Consider the following 25,476-nt stretch of genomic DNA (forward strand, 5'->3'; position numbering starts at 1 on the left):
AATACCTTAGCTGGAGTTGCTTAGCTTGATGCCAATCAATTAACATACCTGTATTGTTTAATGTTTAGCTGATGCAGACCAGAACATCTCATAATCACTTCACTTTGCAAACTGTACCTCTTGAGCAGCCTGTGCTCAACAGTGTTGTTTGTTTGTAAAGCTGTCCTTTTAACTGCAGACTGATTATTTCTTGCAATTTACATTAAGAACTGAAAACCGGTTTTTGTTTATAACAAGAAGCTGAGCACGGAATATTGTTAGAAGTTTAACTTTGTCACAAACAGCTCTGACCCTTTGGAAGGGTCATGCATGTTGTGCAAGAAAGCTAAGGATAGCAATAAGCCTCTTGGGCGCCTTGGAAAGTGAATATCCATCACACCCTAATGACTACTCTTCAACAAAGTCAGTCAAGGTATTATCAGTCCATTAAGAAATTGTTAGGTGATATGCTTACTTTTCAGCTGAGAATGAAGAGTGACTCATTTATAAAGATATATATGATCCACTTTTCAGAACAGATCTGTGTCTCAAAAAGAAGTAGCATGATTCAAGATTGTTTAATGTCAATTCCAGTACACAAGTGTAAAGGAGAATGAAATAATTGTTGCTCCGGATCCAATGCAGCACAAAAACAAACACAATCAAATAAAGAATGCAATAACTGTTATGTAACTTCAAAACAAGTATCCAGGTGTAACTTCAACTGTACTTTAAGCAAAGTGTGCACGTATCACGTGGTAGAATGATGACATATGAAATTAATATATTTTTACATATAACCCGTAATTATTTAAACAAGCAAGAATGCTTAATCATTCAGTGTGTGTGTATGTATATACATACTTATATACACACACACACACACACACACACACACACACACACACACACACACACACACACACACACACACACACACACACACACACACACACACACACACACACACACACACACACACACACACACACACACACAAGATTACTCAAATATTATTGAAATATTACAAACACAACACTCCAGTGATTGAGGTTCAATTCCTGCCGCTGTCTGCAAAGAGGTTCAACATTTTGCCCATGCCCAGGTGGGTTTCCTCTGGATGCAATGCTTTCTTCCAACCTTCCAAAGACATATAGGTTAGAGTTAAAGTTGTGGGCATCTATATTGTCAGACTATGCTGGTTGCTGACACAAATACCACATTTCACTGTATGTTTAGATGTACACATGCCAAATAAAGCTATTTTTAAATCTTTAGAACTAATACTAAAGATTACTAAAAATACACTAGAAGTATTTCTGCCGATAATGGCCATTGGCTGTCTCAACTTCATCCAGTTCAGAAGAAGCAAGACTTCAATGTAGGCATTAATAAGAAAGTTAGAATAATTAGGAAGTTAAATTAAGAAAGATTGCTAAAGTAGGTAGCAATCACAAGTTAATATTTACTCAAAATTTGGTAATAATTAACCACAAATGCTTAAATCAATATAGTTTCAACAGTGTATTATTCCAAATCTGACATCTGCTTGATTTTTATCATACTACAACTGCCAGTTATGCTCCATCTGTCTGGCTGAACTTCAGAATTCCATCTCTAAATCATGTTGCACATCCTCTACCCTATCCTCTAAAGGGAAGCTCATTAAAATCACATTATAATCTTCTGATAACATCTTTTTACAACAAAATAGGTAATAATTTTGTACCAGCCATTAAAGGGTGTCCAAATGCAGCCAAGGGATGAATCACCTATCAAAATTTTCATTTCTACATTTCACCAGGGTCTGGCAAAGTTCATTTCTGCCTATAATATGTGCCAAAATATTACAGAATTACACCTATTTTTATTCTGATATTGGTCATTTTTTTAAATGTCACAAATATTTAAACACTTTGAGTATCATCTGTTATGAACAAATTAGCATTACTGACATTTTTCTTCAAAATTAAACTTGTTCAATCTAAAGATGATCAAATCTATCGCAACCATCTGGTAATATTCATATTGGATCTGGCACAGTTTCTCTTGGCAGTATTATTCCCTTCATTTCTTCAAATTAAATGCTTAAAGAAATAATGATCTGGCTTAAATGGTAGAAATATAATAGTGTGCAATTTGACATTTTCAATACAACTTCCAAATCCATCTTGCTCCTCCTCAGTTAATAGAATTCACCTTCAGTTTAGCTCTGAATTCAGAATCCAACTTTCAGGGGGATGGGACCCGGAGTGCCGGAACAGATAGTGGACAAGTTGTGCAGCCACGATGTTAAGACCTCAGACAAAGTCAGGAATCAAAAGACTGAGCATAATGCAACTGATGATTTGTGCTACGTAAATTTCACTGCAAGAAATATTGTAGGAAAGGCAGATGAGCTCAGAGTAAGGATCAACACATGGAATTATGATGTAACCATTAGTGATACTTGGCTGCAGGAGGGGCAGGACCTGCAGATCAACATTCTGGGGTTCCATTGTTTTAAATGCAACAGCACGGGAAGGATTAATGAGGAAGGAGTGGCATCACCAGTCAGAAAATGTCATGGCAGTGCTCAGTCAGGACAGACTGGAGAAGTCATCTAGTCAGGCTTTATAGGCAGAAATGAGGAATAACAAGTATTACCATGTTAATGGGACTATGTTATAGACTGCATAACAGTCCGCAGAATTTAGAGGAACAACTTTATAGGGAGATCACAGACTACCGCAAGAAATGTAAGGCTGTTATAGAAAGTGACTTTAACTTTCCAGATATTGACTAGAACTCCCATACTGAATAAAGACTAGATGGGATAGGGCAATTATTGGGAAACCACTTTGTCAAGCACCTTCGCTCCATCCGCCACAAAAAGTCGGATCATCCAGTGGCTGTCCATTTCAATTCTACTTCCTACTCCCATTCCAACTGCCAGGATGAGACCACGTTCAGGTTGAAGGAGCAACACCTTATTCCCTCAGCCTCCAGCCTGATGACATGAACATCGATTTCTCAAAATTCTGGTAATGCCCCCCCCCCCCCCTTCATCACTCTCCATTCCTTTCCCTCTCCACCCACTCATCACCTCCTTCTGGTGCTCCTCCACCTTCCCTTTCTTCCATGATATTCTGTCCTCTCCTATCAGATTACTCCTTCTCCAGCACTTTATCTCTTGCACCCATCATCTTCCCAGCTCTTTACTTTACCCCTTCCCCCTTTCCCAGTTTCACCTATCACCTGCACTTCTTCCTCTCCTCCCTTTCCAGTCCTGAAGAAATGTCTCAGTCTGAACAATCTGTTCTTTACTCTTTTCCATAGATGCTGCCTGGCCTGCTGAGTTCCTCCAGCATTTTTGTGTGTGGTGCTCTAGAAGGGATAAGAGATTGTCAAATGCATTCAAGAAAGTTTCCTTAATCAGAACATAGAAGTCTCAATGATAGAGTGTGCAATACTTGATCTGCCATTAGGGGATGACAGGGCAGGTGACAGGAGTTTGTGTAGGGGAACACTTTGCATTTGGTAACCATAATGCCATTAGTTTCAAAGTAAATATGGGAAAAAAGATAGGTCTAGTACACTGGTTGAGATTCTAAATTGCAAAAAAGGCTAATTTTGATGGTATCAGAAAAGATGTGGCAAGTGTGGATTGGGGCTGGCTGCCTTCTGGCAAAGGTGCACTTGAGAGATGAAAGGCCTTCAAAAGTGAAAGTTTAAGCGTACAAAGATTGTATGTGCCTGTCAGAATAAAAGGTAAAAGAATATCAAGCTTGGGGAACCTTGGCTTTCAAAAGATATAAAGATTCTAGTTTAAGAAAGAAAAGAAGGTGCATAGCAGATATAGGCAGATGTATGGCAGAAGGAAGAAAAAGAAGACAGTAAAGTTCTTTGTACTGTTAGAGATAAACAGAGAGGAAGAGGTGGAGAATTTCTTTATGCATTTATTTTAATGCTAGGAGCGAAGTAAGAAAGGTGGATGAGCTTAGAGCATGGATTGATACCTGGAAATATGATGTTGTAGCTATTAGTGAAACATGGTTGCAGGAGGGGTGTGATTGGCAAATAAATATTCCTGGATTTCATTGCCTCAGGTGTGATAGAATCAGAGGGACAAGAGAGGGGAGGTGTTCCGTTGCTTGTCAGAGAAAATATTACAGCAGTGCTCTGGCAGGATAGATTAGAGGGCTCATCTAGGGAGACTATTTGGCTGGAATTGAGGAATGGGAAAGGTGTAGTAACACTTATAGGGGTGTATTACAGACCACCTAATGGGGACGAGAATTGGAGGAGCAAATTTGCAAGGAGATAGCAGATATTTGTAGTAAGCACAGGGTTGTGATTGTGGGAGATTTTAATTTTCCACACGTAGACTGGGAAGCCCATAATATAAAAGGGATGGATGGGTTGGAGTTTGTAAAATGTGTACAGAATAGATTTTTGCACCAATACATAGAGGTACCGACTAGAGAAGGGGCAGTGTTGGATCTTCTGTTAGGGAATGAAATAGGTCAAGTGACGGAGGTATGTGTTGGGGAGCACTTCGGGTGCAGTAATCACGATGCCATTAGTTTCAATATAATTATGGAGAAGGATAGGACTGGACCCAGGGTTGAGATATTTGATTGGAGAAAGGCTAACTTTCAGGAGATGCGAAAGGATTTAGAAGGAGTGGATTGGGACAATTTGTTTTATGGGAAGGATGTAATAGAGAAATGGAGGTCATTTAAAGGTGAAATTTTGAAGGTACAGAATCTTTATGTTCCTGTTAGGTTGAAAGGAAAGGTTAAAAGTTTGAGAGAAGCATGGTTTTCAAAGGATATTGGAAACTTGGTTAGGAAAAAGAGAGATATCTACAATAAATATAGGCAGCATGGTGTAAATGAGGTGCTCGAGGAATATAAAGAATCTTTCGGAAGAAATTAGAAAAGCTAAAAGATACGAGGTTGCTTTGGCAAGTAAGGTGAAAATAAATCTGAAGGGTTTCTACAGTTATAATAATAGCAAAAGGATAGTGAGGGATAAAATTGGTCCCTTAGAGAATCAGAGTGGACAGCTATGTGTGGAGCCGAAAGAGATGGGGGAGATTTTGAACAATTTATTTTCTTCGGTATTCACTAAGGAGAAGGATATTGAACTGTGTAAGGTAAGGGAAACAAGTAGGGAAGTTATGGAAACTATGACGATTAAAGAGGAGGAAGTACTGGCGCTTTTAAGGAATATAAAAGTGGATAAATCTCCGGGTCTTGACAGGATATTCCCTAGGACCTTGAGGGAAGTTAGTGTAGAAATAGCAGGGGCTCTGACAGAAATATTTCAAATGTCATTAGAAATGGGGATGGTGCCAGAGGATTGGCATATTGCTCATGTGGTTCCATTGTTTAAAACGGGTTCTAAGAGTAAACCTAACAATTATAGGCCTGTCAGTTTGACGTCGGTGGTGGGTAAATTAATGGAAAGTATTCTTAGAGATGGTTGTAACGTTCTCGCCCGGGTGTAACGAACCCAAATTAAACGTCGAGTTAAACCGGAGTCAATGAAAACAAGGTCGCAGTAAGATTAACCATTTACTGTTCACTCTTCACATTAACGTATGATGAAAACTGTTGATAAAACAATACAAGATTGGTACAGTGTTTGTTTCCTTCTAAATATCACATTTACATCGTGAATACTTGCAAAGGTAAAACTACAATAACTACATTACATTAAAGTGCAGCATACAGTCAGAATCTACCTGCTCCATTGACTGCTTTAAATACACTTCAACACAAACTATCCCAACTCTTTAACTAATGAAAACATAAACCTTATCAACCGTCGTTACTTTTAACAGAATCGGCGTTAACATTTTAACTCAACATATTGATTATCTAATGGCTTACAGCGTTGCTTTCACTGTGTTTTTGGTGCGTAGAGAACAACCTTAACTAGCGCTGTGGCGCCACCCTTGCGTTTATTTTCCCACAAGACGCGGTGAAACCAGATGTGACGTCATCGCAGCCGCGATATATTACAGACAAATAAATTTACTTACACAATCCTAACTTTAACTAAAAATGCTAACAAATGAATTACTAAGCGAAAATATTATAAACTAAATAACTGCCATAAAGGCAGCACAATGGTATATATAATTATCTGGATAGACAGGGTCTGATAAGGAATAGTCAGCATGGATTTGTGCGTGGAAGGTCATGTCTGACAAATTTTATTGAATTTTTTGAAGAGGTTACAAGGAAAGTTGATGAGGGTAAAGCAGTGGATGTTGTCTATATGGACTACAGTAAGACCTTTGACAAGGTTCCGCACGGAAGGTTAGTTAGGAAGGTTCATCGTTAGGTATTAATATTGAAGTAATAAAATGAATTCAACAGTGGCTGGATGGGAGATGCCAGAGAGTAGTGGTGGATAACTGTTTTCAGGTTGGAGGCCGGTGACTAGTGGTGTGCCTCAGGGATCTGTACTGGATCCAATGTTGTTTGTCATATACATTAATGATCTGGATGATGGGGTGGTAAATTGGATTAGTAAATATGCAGATGATACTAAGGTAGGTGATGTTGTGGATAATGAAGTAGGTTTTCAAAGCTTGCAGAGAGATTTAGGCCAGTTAAAAGAATGGGCTGAACAATGGCAGATGGCGTTTAATGCTGATAAGTGTGAGGTGATACATTTTGGTAGGAATAATCCAAATAGGACATACATGGTAAATGGTAGGGCATTGAAGAATGCAGTAGAACAGAGTGATCTAGGAATAATGGTGCAGAGTTCCCTGAAGGTGGAATCTCATGTGGATACGGTGAAGAAAGCTTTTGGTATGCTGGCCTTTATAAATCACAGCACTGAGTATCGGAGTTGGGATGTAATGTTAAAATTGTACAAGGCATTGGTAAGGCCGAATTTAGAGTATTGTGTACAGTTCTGGTCACCGAATTATAGGAAAGATGTCAACAAAATAGAGAGAGTACAGAGAAGATTTACTAGAATGTTGTCTGGGTTTCAGCACCTAAGTTACAGGGAAAAGTTGAACAAGTTAGGTCTTTATTCTTTGGAGCATAGAAGGTTGGGGGGGACTTGATAGAGGTATTTAAAATTATGAAGGGGATAGATAGAGTTGACGTGGATAGGCTTTTTCCATTGAGAGTAGGGGAGATTCAAACAAGAGGACATGAGTTGAGACTTAGGGGGCAAAAGTTTAAGGGTAACACGAGGGGGAATTTCTTTACTCACCGAGAGTTGTAGCTATGTGGAACGAGCATCCAGTAGAAGTGGTAGAGGCAGGTTCGGTATTGTCATTTAAAGTAAAATTGGATAGGTATATGGACAGGAAAGGAATGGAGGGTTATGGGCTGAGTGCGGGTCAGTGGGACTAGGTGAGAGTAAACGTTCGGCACGGACTAGAAGGGCCGAGATGGCCTGTTTCTGTGCTGTAATTGTTATATGGTTAAGAACAAATGAGGTACATGTGGAGTATAAGTAATGCAAAACTTTTAAGAAAAAAATCAGGAAGGCTAAAAGCAGGCATAAAGTTATCCCAGCAGACAATGTGAAGGAAAATCCTCAGGGATTCAATAGGTTCTACAGATATTCAATAATTAAGAGCAAAAGGATTGCAAGGGACATAATTGTTCCTCTGGAAGATCAGAATGGTAATTTATGTATGGAGCCAAACGAGATGGGGGAGATCCTATACAGATTTTTTGCATCTGTATTTATTCAGGAGACAGACACTGAGTCTACAGAATTGAGGCAAATCAACAGCAAGGTTATGGACACTGTACAGATTACAGGAGGAGGAGGTGTTTGTTGTCGAGGCAAATTAGGATGGATAAATTCCCAGGGCCTGATAAGGTGTTCCGTCAGACCGGGGCCTGAGCAGAGATATTTAAATAATATTTGCATCAGGTGAGGTACCAGAGGATTGGAGAGTGGCTAATGCTGTTCTGCTGTTTAAGAAAGGCTCTGAAAATAAACCAGAAAATTACAGGCCAGTGAGCCTGACATTAGTAGTGGGAAAGTTACTGGAAGGTATTCTAAGGGACAGGATGTATTTGTATTTGGATAGACATGGACTGATTAGGGATAGTTGGTATGGCATTGTGCACTGTAAGTCATGTCTAACCAATTTTATAGTTTTTCAAGGAAGTTACCAGGAAAGTTGATGAAGGCAAGGCTGTGGATGGTGTCTCCATCAACATTAGCAAGGCATCTGACAAGGTCCCTCATGGGAGTTTGCTCAAGAAGGTTCAGTCGCTCAGCAATCAAGATGAGGCTGTAAACTGGTTCAGAAATTGGCTTTATGGGAGAAGCCAGAGAGTGCTTCTCTGACTGGAGGTCTGTGACTAATGGAGTGATACAGGGATCAGTACTGGGTCCATTGTTGTTTGTCATCTATTGTGTATCAATGATCTGGATGAAAATTGGTTAACTGGATCAGCATATTTGTGGATGACACCAAGAATGGAAATGTAGTGAAGAGCAAGAAAGACTATCAGAACTTGTGGTGGGATCTGGACTAGATGGAAAAATGAGCTGAAAAATGGCAGAAAAAAGCTATTTAATGGAGGCAAGTGCAAGGTGTTGCACTTCAGAAGGACCAACCAGGGCACTGAGGAGTGTGGTAGAACAAAGGGATCCCAGAATACAGGTCCACAAAGAAAGCTTCTGGCACAGTGGTATTCATAAATCAAAGTACTGAATACAGGACTCTTATGTTTAAGATGTTGGCCAGGCCGGATTTGGAGCATTGTGTAGAGTTTTGGTCATCTACCTGCAGCAAAGATGTAAGTAAGGTAGAACAAGTACAGAAAAAATTCATAAGAATGTTGCCAGGACTGGAGGACCTGAGTTATATGGGAAGATTGAATAGGTTAGTACTTTATTCATTGGAACGTAGAAGATTGAGAGGAGATTTGATAGAGGTATAGAAAATTATGAGGGGTATATGTAGGATAAATGCAAGCAGGATTTTTCCACGGAGGTTGGTGGGACTACAACTAGAGTTCATGGGTAAGGGTGAAAGTTGAAAAGTTTAAGTGGGAACATGAGAGCAAACTTCTTCACTCAGAGGGTCCTGAGAGTGTGGAAAAGCTGCCACTGGAAGTGGTGCATGCAAGCTTGATTTCAACATTTAAGAGAAGTCTGGATAGGTACATGGACGGTAGGGATATGGGTAGCTATGATCTGGGTGCAGGCAGTTTAAATGGCTTGGCACTGACTAGATGAACCAAAGGGCCTGTCTCTGCGTTGTATTACTCTATGACCTTAAATTTTATGAAGCCACATTAAATCAGAAGTTAAATGTCAATAGAATTTATTACAGTACAGTACAATTAAATTTTGTGGACATTCTATGTCATTAGTACAGTTTTAATGAAAAGCTTTGATCAATGGTCATAAAGAATTTAGATACTACATTTAATACAATTAATGATGCATTAATGGCAGAATATTTATTTTAACTTTGCCTACGCTCATTTGATATAGATCCTTTAATCCAAGTTATTCTTCCAAACTCTATATACAACTATACATATAAACTAATTAAAACCACCAAAAATGCTGGAGGAACAGGTCAGGCAGCATCTATGGAAATAAACCAACAGTCGACATCTCAGACTGTTTTTTTCAATCTTGAAGGGTCTCGGCCCAAAATGTCAACTGTTTGTTCATTTCCATAGATGCAGACTGACCTGCTGAATTCCTCCAGCTTTTTGTGTTTGCATCTGCAGACTTTCTTGTGTCCATTGTTACGTACCCGTGACACGTGACAGTGGTGTACTTGTCACGTGACTGGTGTTGAAGCTATACTGGACTTGAGGTAATGGTCTTGTGATGGTGGAGTGACGTCATTTTCCCACCAGTAGAGGTCATGTGACAGGTTTTTTTTAAACAGGGTATAAAAGGAGGACCCCTCCCTGTGAGGAGCAGTAGTTCGTGGCTGGATTTGCCATGTTGACTTCATGCCACTGCATGATTTAATGTTATGATGCAGTTTAGTTGAAAGATGAAGTTTTATCTAATGCCTAAAGTTTAAAAGGTCATTGCCAGCAGTTTCTTTGTAATACTGCTAGTGAGAATCAGTGGAGAGTGAGGATCGGAGTTCGGGAGTTGAAAGATCAAAGAAAGTCAATTTCGACGGTGAAACAGGTTCGACCTTGTTTGATCCTCACTCGGAAGGAATTCGTTGACTGTCCCCGTGTTAATCCCTGTGAATAGCAGAAAGGATCGGGAACAGTTTTGTAAAGGAAAGGTCAGTGCCTTTAAGCCATTTCATTTTCCATCTTCGTAAATTCTTCATGGGAAAAGTAGTTCGACTGGGAATCGCAGCAAGACGATGTGAAAGAGAATTTAAATCGTCTTAAAAAGTCTCTCCCTTAAATGGACTGTAAGCATTTTTAACTTTTGCAATACCACTTTGAATAACTGTTTTTGCAACATCGCTTTAAGAACTGTTTAAGCTTCATTGCTTAAGATCTGTTTAAGCTGCCTCACAGCAGCTGATTTCCGGTTACGTGAGTGGTTTGTTTACATTCGGGGGTTTGTTTTTCAGTGTTTAATAAACGTGTTATTTGTTAAAAAAAAACCCTGCCTCACTCATATATTTATTGTTGCTGAATCCGTAACACCATATATACAAACCCCATTTCCAGAAAAGTTAGGATATTTTCCAAAACGCAATAAAAACAAAAATCTGTGATATGTTAATTCACGTGAACCTTTATTAAACTGACAAAAGTACAAAGAAAAGATTTTCAATAATTTTACTGACCAACTTAACTGTATTTTGTAAATATACACAAATTTAGAATTTGATGGCTGCAACACACTCAACAAAAGTTGGGACAGAGGCATGTTTACCATTGTGTTACATCATCTTTCCTTTTAATCACACTTTTTAATTGTTTTGGAACTGAGGATACTAATTGTAGTAGATTTGCAATTGGAAATTTTGTCCATTCTTGCTTGATACAAGACTTCAGCTGCTCAACAGTCCGTGGTCTCCGTTGCCTGATTCTCCTCTTCATGATGCGTCATACATTTTCAATAGGAGATAGATCTGGACTGGTAGCAGGACAGTCAAGCACACGCACTCTGTGTCTACAAAGCCACAATGTTGTAGCCCGTGCAGAATGTGGTCTGGCATTGCCCTGCTGAAATAAGCATGGACGTCCCGGGAAGAGACGTCGCCTTGATGGCAACATATGTCTCTCTAAAATCCTAATATACGCCTCAGAGTCAATGGTACCTTCACATACATGCAACTCACCCATGCCATGGGCACTGATGCACCCCCATACCATCACAGATGCTGGCTTTTGCACCTTTCGCTGATAACAATCATGATGGCCGTTTTTATTTTGACACGGAAAACTCGATGCCTGTTTTTTCCGCAAACTAGCTGAAATGTGGACTCATCTGACCACAGCACACGGTTCCACAGTCTTTCGGTCCATCTGAGATGAGCTCGGGCCCAGAGAACTCACCGGCGTTTCTGCATAGAGTTGATGTATGGCTTCCTCCTTGCATAATACACTTTCAAGTTGCATTTCTGGATGCAGCGACAGACTGTGTTAAGTGACAATGGTTTTCCGAAGTACTCCCGAGCCCAGGTGGCTATAATTGTCACAGCAGCATCACGGTTTCTTAGGCAGTGCTGCCTGAGGGCTCGAAGATCACGTGCATTCAACAGTGGTTTCCGACCTTGCCCTTTACACACTGAGATGTCTCTGAATTCTCTGAATCTTTTCACAATATTATGTACTGTAGATGTTGAAAGACCTAAATTCTCTGCAATCTTGCGTTGGGAAATGTTTCTTTTGAACTGACTAACAATTCTCTCACGAACTTTGGCACAAAGGGGTGAGTCACGACCCATCCTTGCTTGCAAAGACAGAGCCTTTGATGGACGCTACTTTTATACCCAGTCATGATACCTCACCTGCTACCAGTTAGCCTGCTTAATGTGGAGTCTTCCAAACCAGTGTTACTTGAATATTCTGTACACTTTTCAATCTTATTTTAACTCTGTCCCAACTTTTGTTGAGTGCGTTGCAGCCATCAAATTCTAAATTTATGTACATTTACAAAATACAATTAAGTTGGTCAGTAAAACTATTGAAAATCTTTTCTTTGTACTTTTATCAGTTAAATAAAGGTTCACGTGAATTAACATATCACAGATTTTTGTTTTTATTGCATTTTGGAAAATATCCCAACTTTTCTGGAAATGGGGTTTGTACTAATTATGCTAGATTGTTATTTCCGTAAGCATTTGATTAATGGAATAAAACATTGCCAAATAAACCAATTCATTTTCTAAATACGGGTCACTGGTAATGTTTATAAAACTTTTTTTTAACATATACAGGAGAAACTTTTCACCATATAAAGCACTGGTTAATATTATTACGTACTAAATGCAATACAGGAATTGGTTATTTGTAAGCTCTAAGGAAATCATTGCCTTACACTAGGTAATGAAATTTTCTGGTGTAGTTTCTCTAAAAGCAACTGACAGGAAACAGTAAAATCACATCTGTAACTTGACTAAACTGCAGTTACATGGCAATAGAGTACTGAAAAGTCTATTTAAATGCTTTACTGTTCTGATGGGACTTTGCAGAAAGTTTCAAGGAACCAAAACAACTGAAGTTGCTATAAGAGTCGTATTTTTCACCTATTATATCAAAGGGTTATTGTTTATGCAACCAACATATGAACAGCTAAGTCCTGAAACATTAAGGGAACAAACTTATTATCTGCCTCTGAAGAGTAGAAGTGTCTATTCTCTATGATTCAATTAAAACGAGCAAGTATCCTCTCTCTCAAAGTCCATTCCAATATTAAACACAATTGACTACAATTCTATCAGGTGGTAGTCAGTGGGGTATGCTATGCAGATACTGCGGGACAAAGAGACTATGAATATTATCTAGAAGATCTCCCTGAGAAGATTGTCTAAACTACCAAGCAGAATGCCTTATCGCCAGATTTTACCTACAAGTACCAAATATGCTTGGCTGGCAATGAGGGATCACAGAGTTTCTGCAGAGACAAAATATCACCCAATATGGTGACAGGACAATTGCGTCCTGGACAACTGTGTCCCGGTCAAATACATTTTGCGTCCCAGACATTTGTGTCCCAATATATGTATATTTCATATTAGATATAACTTTTTTTATTTTTATATCTTTGTGTCCTGAATATTTCCATACCAATATATTTCATAAAAAGATGTAACAGTTTTATTAATTAAAAATGGATTTTAGCATGCATTTTATTGATTAAAAATTTATCTTATAAGTCCAAACTTTAAAAGTATGCATGTTGTGGGCAACCCCTCGTAAGAAACTTAATTTGTCCTCAGGATTGTAACGTGCAAATTAATGATTGAAGGCACTTATTGATATTCTTATTTCTTGGTTGGACAATAATCCCTCTTTGGTAGTCAGTTTTCTTCCTTGTGGCCATAGCTTCCTCTTTCTTCAACACATCAATTAATTTCCAAACAGAGGGGTGTTGACAAGTAATTGAATTTTGGATAGCATTATGCCACCCCTCTAAACTATTGTTAGATCTAGGCAAATAGTTCATTGTTCGATCACGAACACTGCAAGATGAAATGGAAAAGGTTGCTGTATTCCTGTGCCTACTCCTACCTCTTACTTGGCCAATGTATGTAACTTTAAAGTGTGCGATGAATTTGGGAGGTAAGTCGTGATCTTCACTCAGATCCACAAAGCCTGTTACCACATCATTTACTGGAAGGAAAGCTAATGCAGAGAAACATCTAATTTTTAAATTGAATTCTTGATCTTTGTTATACCGTTATCTTAAAACGAGGTCGCATATTTTCTTAAAGATGGATTTTGACAAATGGAAATATAAGAGCTTATTGTTGCATTAGGATATGCTTCTGCTATACTCTTTCTTGCTCCTAGTTCAAATCCTGTCAGCACTAATTTGGGATTAAGTTGAGGGCGAGTCTGCAGCAAAAGAGTGAATAGGCGGTCATATGTTTCTTTAGTCTTATTGGGTAGAACAGCAAAAACACAGGGAATACTGAATGTACCATCTTGGACATGGATGCAGTACAGGTGATAATAGATCTGTGGGCAAATTTTAGAAGTGGTATCTGCTGCCCAATTTTGAAATCACGTCAAGTCATCCAAACCCTCTTCAGAAGCAAAGTTGAGCATTCTACTTTCATCATTTATGCCAGTATCAATTGCAAGAAACCTTTGTCCAGTGGGGAGAATACAATATTCTTCTGGTATTTCATAATTCAATCTTTGGTTTAGTATAGATGGAGCATTTTGTGCTTTCTGTCTCCAACGACGAACATTTCTTCCCATTGCTGAGATTGAGTGCATTTTTGCCATTGAAAATTCATCATGTTTTGACAAAGTTGTTCCAATGAAATGTCTTGTTGGATCTTGTGAGGATATCGCAGTTTCTTTCAACTCTAAAATCAATTCTTTTGCTTTAACTGCAGCAGCAGAAGAACCATGGTTATGCTCATTAATTCATTTTGTTATTACATCGCTCTCGGTATGAACTCTTGCTTTGCAGGATCGTACCACACATCTCCAGTATGTTTGCCCGCAGGATTTTTCCTATGATAGTGATAGATATAATTTCCGTCATCAACAAGTACAGTTCCACCTTTGCTTCATTTCAAGAACTGTGACATAGTTTAGTTCTGGGAAAAAAAGTAAATTTAAACCCAAACGAGGCACCCCTCATTTGCCTACAATTACTCTAACTGATTAGACTGTTGCTTTTTGAGCTGAGATAAGAGGCTTAGTATATATAACACTGGGTTTGTTAGCGTGGGACATAAATGACCGGGACGCAAAAAAAAAGGACACAAATGTCCAAGGACGCTAATGACCAAGACACAAATACCCTAGTATCACCCAATATATGCTACCCTTAGGAAGGCTGCAGTGACGAAGATACTGTCACCCACTGTTTTGTAGATTGTGAATTTGGGAAGAGAGTATGGATCTGGATGCATAAAATTTATGTTCCAATTCATCCCCAACAGCTGCATGACAGGAAGCTCCTCAAATAATGGCAAAGGTGTATCACCCCAGTGGGCCACCAGTGTGGCATGATGCTATGTTTATTTCTCTTTTAAAAAAATTACATTGCTGAATGTAACACTTATTAATGTAAAAGTATGTTGCACTGTTTCTTTCTAATTTTGTTATGAACAAAGTTTAATTTTGATACTTAAAAAATCAAAAAGTTGGATATAAATTATCAGAGTTTTACAGCATAACAAAATATCACACTAGTTTATATTGAACATCATTATATACCAACCTGCATTACTTGGACTAAGTGCCTGCTGCCATAATACAACTCACAGGTCTTTATTAAAGAGCATCAGTGAAGTACTAGTCAAAGTTAAAGTAAAAATTATAATCGAAGTACGTACACGTTACCAGATATGAACTTGAGATCCACATTCTTGCAACCATTGGCATGAAAATAAAGATATAAAATACAATTTATGAAGAACTACACACAAAGACCAACGAACAACCAATGTGCAAAGAAGACAAATTGTACAAATGAAAAATAACACTGAGAACATGAGATGTAAAAAGTTCTTGAAAGTGAGTCTGTAGGTTGTAGAATCAGTTCAGAATTGTGGTGAGTGAAGTTATCCATGCCTGTTCAGGAAGCTAATGGTTGTAGAATAATAACTGTTGCACCTAAAGCTTCTATTGCTCCTGCCCAATGTTGGCAGTCTCCTTGTCGATATGCAAAATATTGGGGAAGGCTTTCCCTGTGATGGCCTGGGCTGTATCCAACATTTTCTTTCAATTTCTCCATTCCTGGGCATTGGTGTTTCAATACCAGCCATGGCACTCTCCACTGTGCACCCATAGAAGTTTGTTGAAGTTTTAAGTGATATGCTGAATCTGTGTAAACTTGGAAGAAAGTAGAGGAGCAGTTGTGGCTTCTCTGGATGGCACTTACATGCTACTCCAAGCACAGATCAATATGATAACACCACAGAATTTGAAGCTACTGACCCTCTCCACCTCCAATGCCTGAATGAGGACTGGCTCACGGACCTCCAGCCCCTACCTCCTGTAGTCAATGATCAGCTCTTTGGTTTTGCTGACGTTGAGTGAGAGGTGATTGCTGTGGCACCACTCAACCAGACTTTCAATCTCCCTCCAATGTTGATTCATCACTATCTTTGAGTCAGCCAACAGTGGTGTTGTCAACAAACTCAAATAAGGTACTGAAGCTATCCTTAGCCACACAGTTATAGGTACTAGGAGATAAACTTGACTTAATATGTTTGCTTCAATATAAAATATGTATATGGATTTTGTCCACATTATTTGTTTGAACTGAGAATACGCTTTCTACCAAGTTGCTATATTACCAAATGTGATAAATACAACTAGTCACTTTTAATCGACTTTCATGGGAATGAGTGGGTGGAACAGGCGTGAAACAACATTAGGCACTCCAGGAGATTTAGTTAGAACATATGTGACACTAATTAGTTCAGCATTTCTTTGGATGCTCCAGTGCAGATATTATATATACATATTTTGTAGATTTATTACCTTTAACCATTATTGCAAATATTTCCAATAATGTGATATTGAAAAACTGCCATCTGAAAAATGAGCATGTACTAATTTGTAGGTTTGGTTCCTTCTTCTTGGTTCCATTTTGACACTTTCATTGTTTTTATGTGAAACTATAATCAGATGGAATCTTCGTAAAATATTTAATAACAGCAGTGCAGCCAAACTTAATCCAACATGTACAGTGTGGAAATCAGTCCAAAACAACTATGACATTAATCAGTGTAAGGTATTATGGCAATACTTATTAAATAGAGCAAAAAACATTATCTGGCCTTTTTCTATGCAATCAAATAAAACAGAACTTAAAAATTAATTTTAAACAGCTACTTTTGCTTCTATTTACATCATCTCCATCTTTACACCATCAAGACATTAATTTTCATTTTGATCCACAGAACTTTCAAGTTTCATGTGCCTATATTTATCCTACATTAGTAGAAATAAACAAAATGGAAAGGTTTTCCAAATCTAAACCATGATTATATAGAAGTGTGATTTGGCATAAGAACCCTAAAATAGGAACATTGCTCCAAAAACAAAATATCAGTGATTCAGGAAATTTTATAAAGAAAACAAAAATGCAAGAAATACTCCACAGACCAAGCAGGATCTGTGGATAGTGAAGCATAAATAATAATTCACATTAATTACTGTTATGAGTTTAAAATAAACCAGAAAATAGATTTTCATCCTGGAATAACCTCTGACAAATGATTGCAACCAAAACAAACATTAAGATAATCTACAGTTTAAAATTATCTTGTTTAAATATGCATGTGACAATAATCTCACATTGTGATCTGCTGAATTACTGGCAGAAATCTTTCCAACATAACTAGGACAACTGTGCACTAGGACAGTTGACTAAGTTTCCAAGTAAAGGAGACAGCACCACTTACAAACAGATCACTGTGGTACATTTTGAGAAATTAGGAGGCTATATGGAAAATTTAAATTCAATGTTAATATTTGTCTGAACATACCTGCTGTGAAATATTAGTCTGCATTTTTTAAAATCTATTTAACTAACACTTTTAATATAGCAAAGAACAACACAGAATCATTATCAAACAAAATTCGTATCAAGCCATACAAATAGATATTACTACAAAAAAAACAAAAGCTTGGTCAAATAAACCTCCCAGGTTCTAACATCATTTCCACTCTCCCCCAACCTAATCCTCCTATCACCTGCCAGCTCTTGTTCTCCCCTTCTCTCCACCATTTTAAACCAGCTATCACCCCTTTTTATCCCCAGTTCAGATAAAGGTCTTCACTGGAAACACTGACTACCCATGCCCTCCATAGATGCTACTTGACCCAATGAGTTCCTTTGAGTCCATCTGGATTCCCGGCATCTGCATTCTGTTATACTTCCTCTTAGACAGTGCTTAGTCAAGTAAATAGTATGGTAATTAGGAAGAGGGTCAAGGGGTGCAGATACATTTCTACCGAAAGAAGTGTAAGGCACTCCTTCCCTCCATTAGCCCGCAGGTTATTCCTGGGCAAGGTGTAGCACCTGCTTAGCAACAACCCCCCCCCCCCCCACCCCACCCCACCCCTGATCAAGGTCACATGAAGCCATGGAGCAGCTGGTGCATATCACAAGTCCTGGTTATGTGACCACTAACGTCAGACAATCTCTGAAGAGTATTAATAATGGCTGGGGTCACATGTCTTGTAAAGACACTGTCCAGAAGGAGGCATGGAAAACCACTTCTGTAGAAAAAGGTAATGGCAAACCATTTCTGTAGAAAAATTTGCCAAGAACAATCATAGTCATGGAAAGATGATGATCACGCATGTCACAAGACACGGCACATAATGAATGGTCAAACAAAAGAAAGAAATAGATCTGGGAATGAATTCCAGAAATTAGGACCTTGCCATTTTAAAAAACAGACAGAAAAGATGGAGTGATTAAATTCAATGATGATCAGGAAGCCTGAGTTTGAGGAATTGTTTTGAAGTATATTGCAGAGATATGGACAGGCAAAATTATAAATCATTGCTTAAACAGAAAAAAAGGAGAGATCAGCAAGTAATGGAGGATAGATGAATAGGACAAGCTGCAATGTTTCAGATCACCTCAAGTTCTGGTAGAATAAAAAAAACTATGAAGTACATCGAAATCAACAAGATCAGAGATGATAAGGCCAAGGTTTAAATTTTTTATATGCAAACATGTACACATTATACATATCAGCCCAGTATGAATAAATGTTCAAAAAACTTTTGGTTGAAATTCAACCAAGCTTTTATATATAGTTAACATTCTCTTAAAATTTAAAGCATTTAAGTATTAGAATTAGTGATTCCTATTATTCTTGTTCTGAAATAATTTACCACAGAATCACACAGCATAGAAACAACCATTCGGCCCAACACATCCATGCTGAACACAGGGCACCAATACTACATTGAGATCATCAGAGTCAAAGAGCAATACAGCACAGAAACAGACCTTTGAGCTCAGCACGTCCACATTGACCTTTATGCACACTTTTATTAACCCCAAGCATCTACAAGGAGCTGCTCAAGAAGGCTGATCTTGGACTTGACAAGCCTTCTTAATGCCTGTCTTCTTGCTACTATCACCAAGCAGGAGGTCTAAAAGCTTGAACTCCTGCCCTACTAGGCTCAGAAAGAGCTATTTTCCTACAAGCAACCTGCACATCCAAATCCTATTTCAGCAACAGAACACTACAAGCCACCTATTGCACTACAGAGGACTTGGCTCAGACTGTGTCTTTCTTTTGCATTAAGACTTGTTTTTTCAATCCTTTTCTTCTCTCTCTTCACTGTCTTGAATAACTTACATACAATTTATATTCTTAAGTTTGAAAGTACGTGCCTGTGATCTACTGTATTTCATTATACCTGTACCTCTCTATACTCATGCACATGACAATAAACTTGACTTGATTTGCTTGTATTTAGTCCACATTCTTCTAAACCTGTTTATCTGAGTGCCTAAGTGTTAGTAAACATAGTAACTGTAACCAAGTCCGCCACCTCTCCTGGCAGCATCTTTCATATCTCACCCACTCATCGTCTAAAAAAAACTTTCCTCTCAAATCCATTTTAAAATTCTTCCCAGCAACACACACAAAAAAGTGAATTGACTCATTTCCGAGGGACCAGTGTTGGGTTCAATGTGCCTCCATGTTTTTATATTGATTTCTATTAATGATCTAGTAAGCTGCAATTTCTGAATTTGCAGACGTTACAACCATTGGCAGTATTGCAAACTATGAAGAGATCTGATTGGCTGCAGTAGGAAATAATCAAGCTGATGGAATGGGCAGGAACATGGAAGATGAAGTTTAACACACAGAAATGTGAGGGGAGGCACTTTGATTTCAAGAGTAAAAGCCAAAATAGAATACAGTAGTGCAGGAGTAAAAGGATGCATTTGGATTCAGGGTGGGTTGAGAAAGCAGTTTGTTAAGCAAACATAATATAGGGCTTTATCAATGAAACGTGGAGTCTTACCATAGAACAGCTCTACCAAGAGTAAGGAAAATAACTTCTAATTTCAAAATCATGCGACAAAATCAATAACATTTACCACAACAACAATGCCAAAACTTCTAAACCTTCTAAAGGAGTGGAAATTTTTTTTGCTGTCCTTCCCTATATAAAAAGTGAAACAGCAGAAACTTATTTTCACTACCCAATTTACAATACAAAAATAAATTGTCTTATAATTTACTTATCCTTTGATATAAATTTTGAGTCACTCACCTTAATTCCAGGAATATGAGAAAAGAATGCTTCAGGACTCTGAGAATGATAGAGTGCTCCATGACCCACACATCCCCAAGGTGCTCGAATTGTTAAACTTCCACAATCAAATAAGTTCCCAGATCGATACCGATACTTTGCAGCTTCATTAACTATCTGAAAATAAAATATAGAACTTTAGATAACTAAGAGATGTGCAAGAACTAGAAAGTTCAGATCTGTAAATTACTTGTACATTGACTGGGATATAATGAAAATTAAAAAAATTGTGAAATGTTTCTCTGTATGCCATGTATTTAGCCACTGGAAAGAACTAGAACCACTGAAATTGAGTTGATTTTAAGTTTCAGAAATTACTCTCAATGCTGAAGGAAACTTGAGTTTGGTGTGAGAACTTGAGGTATAGATGTCAGTACAATATTCAGCTGTTGATAAGACCACAGCTATTGCAGAGGTATAGGGCAGAATCTTTTATACTCTAACTTGTTGATGAAATTCATTCAAGATTTTCTTTTTGAACTGATCTTAAGGAGATAGAGAAGATGAGTAAGTAGCTAAAGGTCATTCAGTGATTGTTTAAGAGTTTTGTCCAGGATGCATCTTTTCTTATAGATGGAAGGCTGAGGTGAAGGAATTGGTTGGTTTTGATCACAGAGTTCATCTGTGAAACTAGATAACCATTATTCATAGGCCAGAGAGTAATGTGGCGTCATCATTATAGAAGGACATGTCTATGTGGTCAAAGCAATATTGTTGACTCAGATAAGCCTCCGTTGAACTGCATTCATGTAATATTAAAATGTATTGGTAATGGGATTCAATTTTAAGGGATACCATCCTAAAGCATTCTTGGCACCCTCATCCTTCTATTGCTTAATGGTACTCACAGCAGCAAGAACATTTTGGTGCATGATAATGACATGCACAATCTGACCATCAACTGATATTCCATTCATATCAAAGGTTGAGAAAAGGCCTATGAATTCAGCTTCAGTCTTGTGCTTCCAACGAAAACAAGTCTCCCATGAATGTGTTTGAAAATGATCCAAAATACTAACTTAAAAATTAGCAGAATCATAATCATACTCAGTAGGATATGTAATTTAAGATAATTAACAGACAACTACAATTGTTAATATTAAGCAATTCAAATTTTATGCTTTAAAAAAATCTTTAACTAAAAGATTAGTCATGTAAGTTAATTTAAAGTGTTCCCTAAAAATTCAAGCTGCAGTATTTGATAGCAAACTACATTGCCTACAATCCAACAAAATTCACTTATCTTAACCATACATATAAATTACCACTGAGGACCTATTGTTCAATATCTACAACATCAGCCCTATGTTATAGCACAGAATATCATTTTAAATTGTTTTATAAACAAACATACACATCTCTGCTATCTAAAAGTAATATATAAAATTAATGCATGATATAAAGTAATACATGACCACTTAATCACCAAATTTAAAAATCAAGTTTAGGAGGCCTATCGTATTCATTTCAGCTAAGGGACTGTTCTAACTTTGCAGTTCTTGCATCTTTGTAGGAATTGCTTACACAGATACTTTTTCATTGTATTAAGAGCACCTTCCTCCACCCGCTCTTTCAGGCAATATTCCAAATCACCACCACTCTGCAAGTAACCATACTTTTTCAAATTCCCTAAGTCCTTCAGCCTATTTAAATGCATGCAACCTACATAATGAAAAATAGTACAGAGAATTCTTACATTTAAAAATGATAATCTGTTCAAACTATATGACAAAGAAATAACTAAATAGATCATTTAATGGGGAACACACAGAAAATAGTGGATGAACTCAGTAGGTCAGGCAGCATCTATGGAAGTGAATAAATAGTCAACGTCTCAGGCTAAGACCCTTCTTCTGACTGGAATGGTAGGGGGAAGATGCCAGACTGAAAACATGGAGGGAGGGGAAGGAGGACTAGTTAGAAGGTGATAGGTGAAGCTACATGGGTGGGAAAGGTAAAGAGCTGGAGAAGAAGAAATTTAGTAAGTTCAATTGAAGCTGAAGTTGAAATTGAAATGGATAAGTTCAACTGAAGCTGAAGCTGAAATTGAAATGGGCAAGTTGAAAAATGTCAAATTAATTCTCAAATTAAATTCTCTAAACAAACAAATCTCAAACCAAAATCTTAAACAATCCACCCCTCCCCCCACATATTGACCACAAAAAGCAGTTTTAAATTCAAAGTCACCACCAAATAATGACAATAAATTATTGAAATTTGGAAATAGGCCTTCACATAGCATTAATTTATAAAGCTTTTATAGGCACCATTTATGAGAGATTGCCTCTACAAATCGATTACAGAATTAACCAATTAACAATCATCTTTGCAAAAAGTTAATCCCACATTTTTCTGCAACTAAATACCAGAAAATAATAAAGGAAGCAATGTACTATTTGAGATCAGATTTGGCTTCATACAAATATTATAAATTCACTTTTTTCAGTTAACTTATCATATTATGAAGTGTGAGAAATTAGGAGCTTTACTTAAAAAAAACTGCATTAAAAATCATGCAGAATAATGCAAGTCATTTTCTTTTATTCAATTTGTCATGTTACGTACCCGTGACACGTGACAGTGGTACCCTTGTCACGTGACTGGTGTTGAAGCTATACTGGACTTGAAGTAATGGTCTTGTAATGGTGGAGTGACGTCATTTTCTCACCAGTAGAGGTCATGTGACAGGTTTTTTTTACAGGGTATAAAAGGAGGACCCCTCCCTGTGAGGAGGGGCAGTTTGTGGCTGGATTTGCCATGTTGACTTCATGCCACTGCGTGATTTAAGGTTATGACGCAGTTTAGTTGAAAGATGAAGTTTTATCTAATGCCTAAAGTTTAAAAGGTCATTGCCAGCAGTTTCTTTATAATACTGCTAGTTGAGAATCAGTGGAGAGTGAAGATCGGAGTTCGAGAGTTAAAAGATCGAGGAAAGTTGATTTCAACGGTGAAACGGGTTCGACCTTGTTTGATCCTCATTCGGAAGAAATTCGTTGACTGTGCCCGTGTTAATCCCTGTGAATAGCAGAAAGGATTGGGAACAGTTTTGTAAAGGAAAGGTCAGTGCCTTTAAGCCGTTTCATTTTTCACCTTCGTAAATTCTTCGTGGGAAAAGTAGTTCGACTGGGGACTGAAACAACACGACGTGAAAGAGAATTTAAATCGTCTTAAAAGGTCTCTCCCTTAAATGGACTGTAAGCATTTTGAACTTTTGCAATACTACTTTGAAGAACTGTTTTTGCAACATCGCTTTAAGAACTGTTTAAGCTTCATTGCTCTAAGAACTGTTTAAGCTGCCGCACAGCAGCTGATTTCCGGTTACGTTAGTGATTTGTTTACTTTTGGGGGTTTGTTTTTCAGTGTTTAATAAATGTTTTATTTGTTATAAAAACCCCTGCCTCACTCATATATTTATTGTTGCTGAATCCGTAACAGTCACAATTATTGCATAGAGCAGACTCAAATCAAAGAAAAATCAGTCAAATCTTGCACTTAATTCTTTTCTAAACCTAAAAGCAAATATTTGCACAAAGTGAATAACAAAATGTAACAATGGAGATATGTCACAATAAGAGTTTAAAGTCACTGATAAATTTGACATAGGTGGTCTCACTACTTCACAGAATATGATATCTCTATTACGATGGAAAAATAATCAAATACACAATAAAAGCACAGGTAAATGTGAAAGTTATATTTCTCTGACATGCTTTAGAAATCAATATGGTTAATTCACAAATGACTTTGAAATATAATAAATTAAACCAGAATAAAAATTAGAAAATCTACTGTAATTGTGGTAATAGCATTTACACACCTGATCAAATGCTGGAAAGATATAATCAGCAAACTGTATTTCTGCAATAGCTGTAGCTCCTGTAACTGCTATCCCAATTCCAAATCCCACAATACCTTGCTCACAGAGAGGAGTATTAAACACTCGTTCCTTCCCTAGGACAAAAAAAAATAACATATTTTATTAAGGCACAAGATAAATAATGATCAAGTAACAGCAAAATGCCCAAGAATTAAATTGATGCTTAACTAAATCTTAATTACAATTTGTAAAATACCATTTAAAAACATTTTAGAAGTAAAATAATATTAAACATTTCATTTAAACTCATTCAGAAGACATTTTCAGATTATCTTAGTTTTTAAAATACAAAAGGCAAAACTGGGCTTTTTCCAAAGTGATTATCTCAATAAATTTTTGATACTCAGAGCCTAATCAGATTAACAATTTGATAAAAGAAGAAAACTTGATCCATCACACAATGTGAAAACTACATTTACAAGAAATTAAAACAGAGGCTCTGTTATGTTACTCTTTAAACCTAATTCTGGGCTTCTGATTCATTCACCTTTAATGTGATGCAAAAATGTATTTTAATATAGATCTTTAAAAAATGTTTATAGTACCAATTCCAACAATTGATGGAAATCTGAATTGAAAATACAAATAGCTGTAAATTTCTACAGAAAGAAGTCTCCAAGCAAAGAAAGATTCAAAATTTTACAACAATGACATGCGAACTGTAGAAACTGAAATATTCATTCTCTAGCCACAGATGTCATGTGATCTAGTAAGCATTTGCAACATGTTCAATTCCTGTTGCTGGAATTAGAATGCTTTCTCTAACCACACTAAATTAAGCCATGTGCTTAAAGATGAGCATTTATTCTGAGTCCTGCTGCCCATTTTCTAGCTACTGGTGGGATTTTTAAATGTACACCCAAAATGTACATAAAAGCTAAGCAAACATGCTACATTAAAATGCTTGAAAATCAAAAACCACATCTTATAATGGCTTCCTGTACAAACTTACAGGCAATTGAAAAAAATTTAGAAAATATTATTCTCTGTAATTTTAATCTGATTTTAACAAATAAAACTCAAGTTTATTTCAACAAAATTAGGGTGGCTTCAATATACAATAAAAGTCATTAAATGATTATTTAAAAGTAAAGTCCTTGCAAACTTTCCAAATCAATCTCTATGAACCAAAACTTCACACTTTTTTTTCATACTCCAAGTCATTGACTTGATAATGAACTTATGTATTTCTGATGTCTGTTCAGC

The 25,476-nt window shown here is 37.3% G+C and overlaps 1 protein-coding gene across 1 annotated transcript in view; it reads right to left on the reverse strand.

Moving 5' to 3' along the window:
- bckdhb (branched chain keto acid dehydrogenase E1 subunit beta) overlaps positions 1-25,476 on the reverse strand; it is a 247,391-nt gene that overhangs the window by 166,526 nt on the left and 55,389 nt on the right. The window contains exons 4-5 of the mRNA XM_073056423.1: positions 24,211-24,344; positions 20,355-20,510 (exon numbers count right to left, since the gene is read on the reverse strand). Coding sequence (XP_072912524.1) covers positions 20,355-20,510; positions 24,211-24,344 — 290 coding nt within the window. The remainder of the gene's footprint in view (positions 1-20,354; positions 20,511-24,210; positions 24,345-25,476) is intronic.

This window comes from Hemitrygon akajei, chromosome 9 (assembly GCF_048418815.1).
Source record: "Hemitrygon akajei chromosome 9, sHemAka1.3, whole genome shotgun sequence".
In the NCBI taxonomy this organism is placed as follows: domain Eukaryota; kingdom Metazoa; phylum Chordata; class Chondrichthyes; order Myliobatiformes; family Dasyatidae; genus Hemitrygon; species Hemitrygon akajei.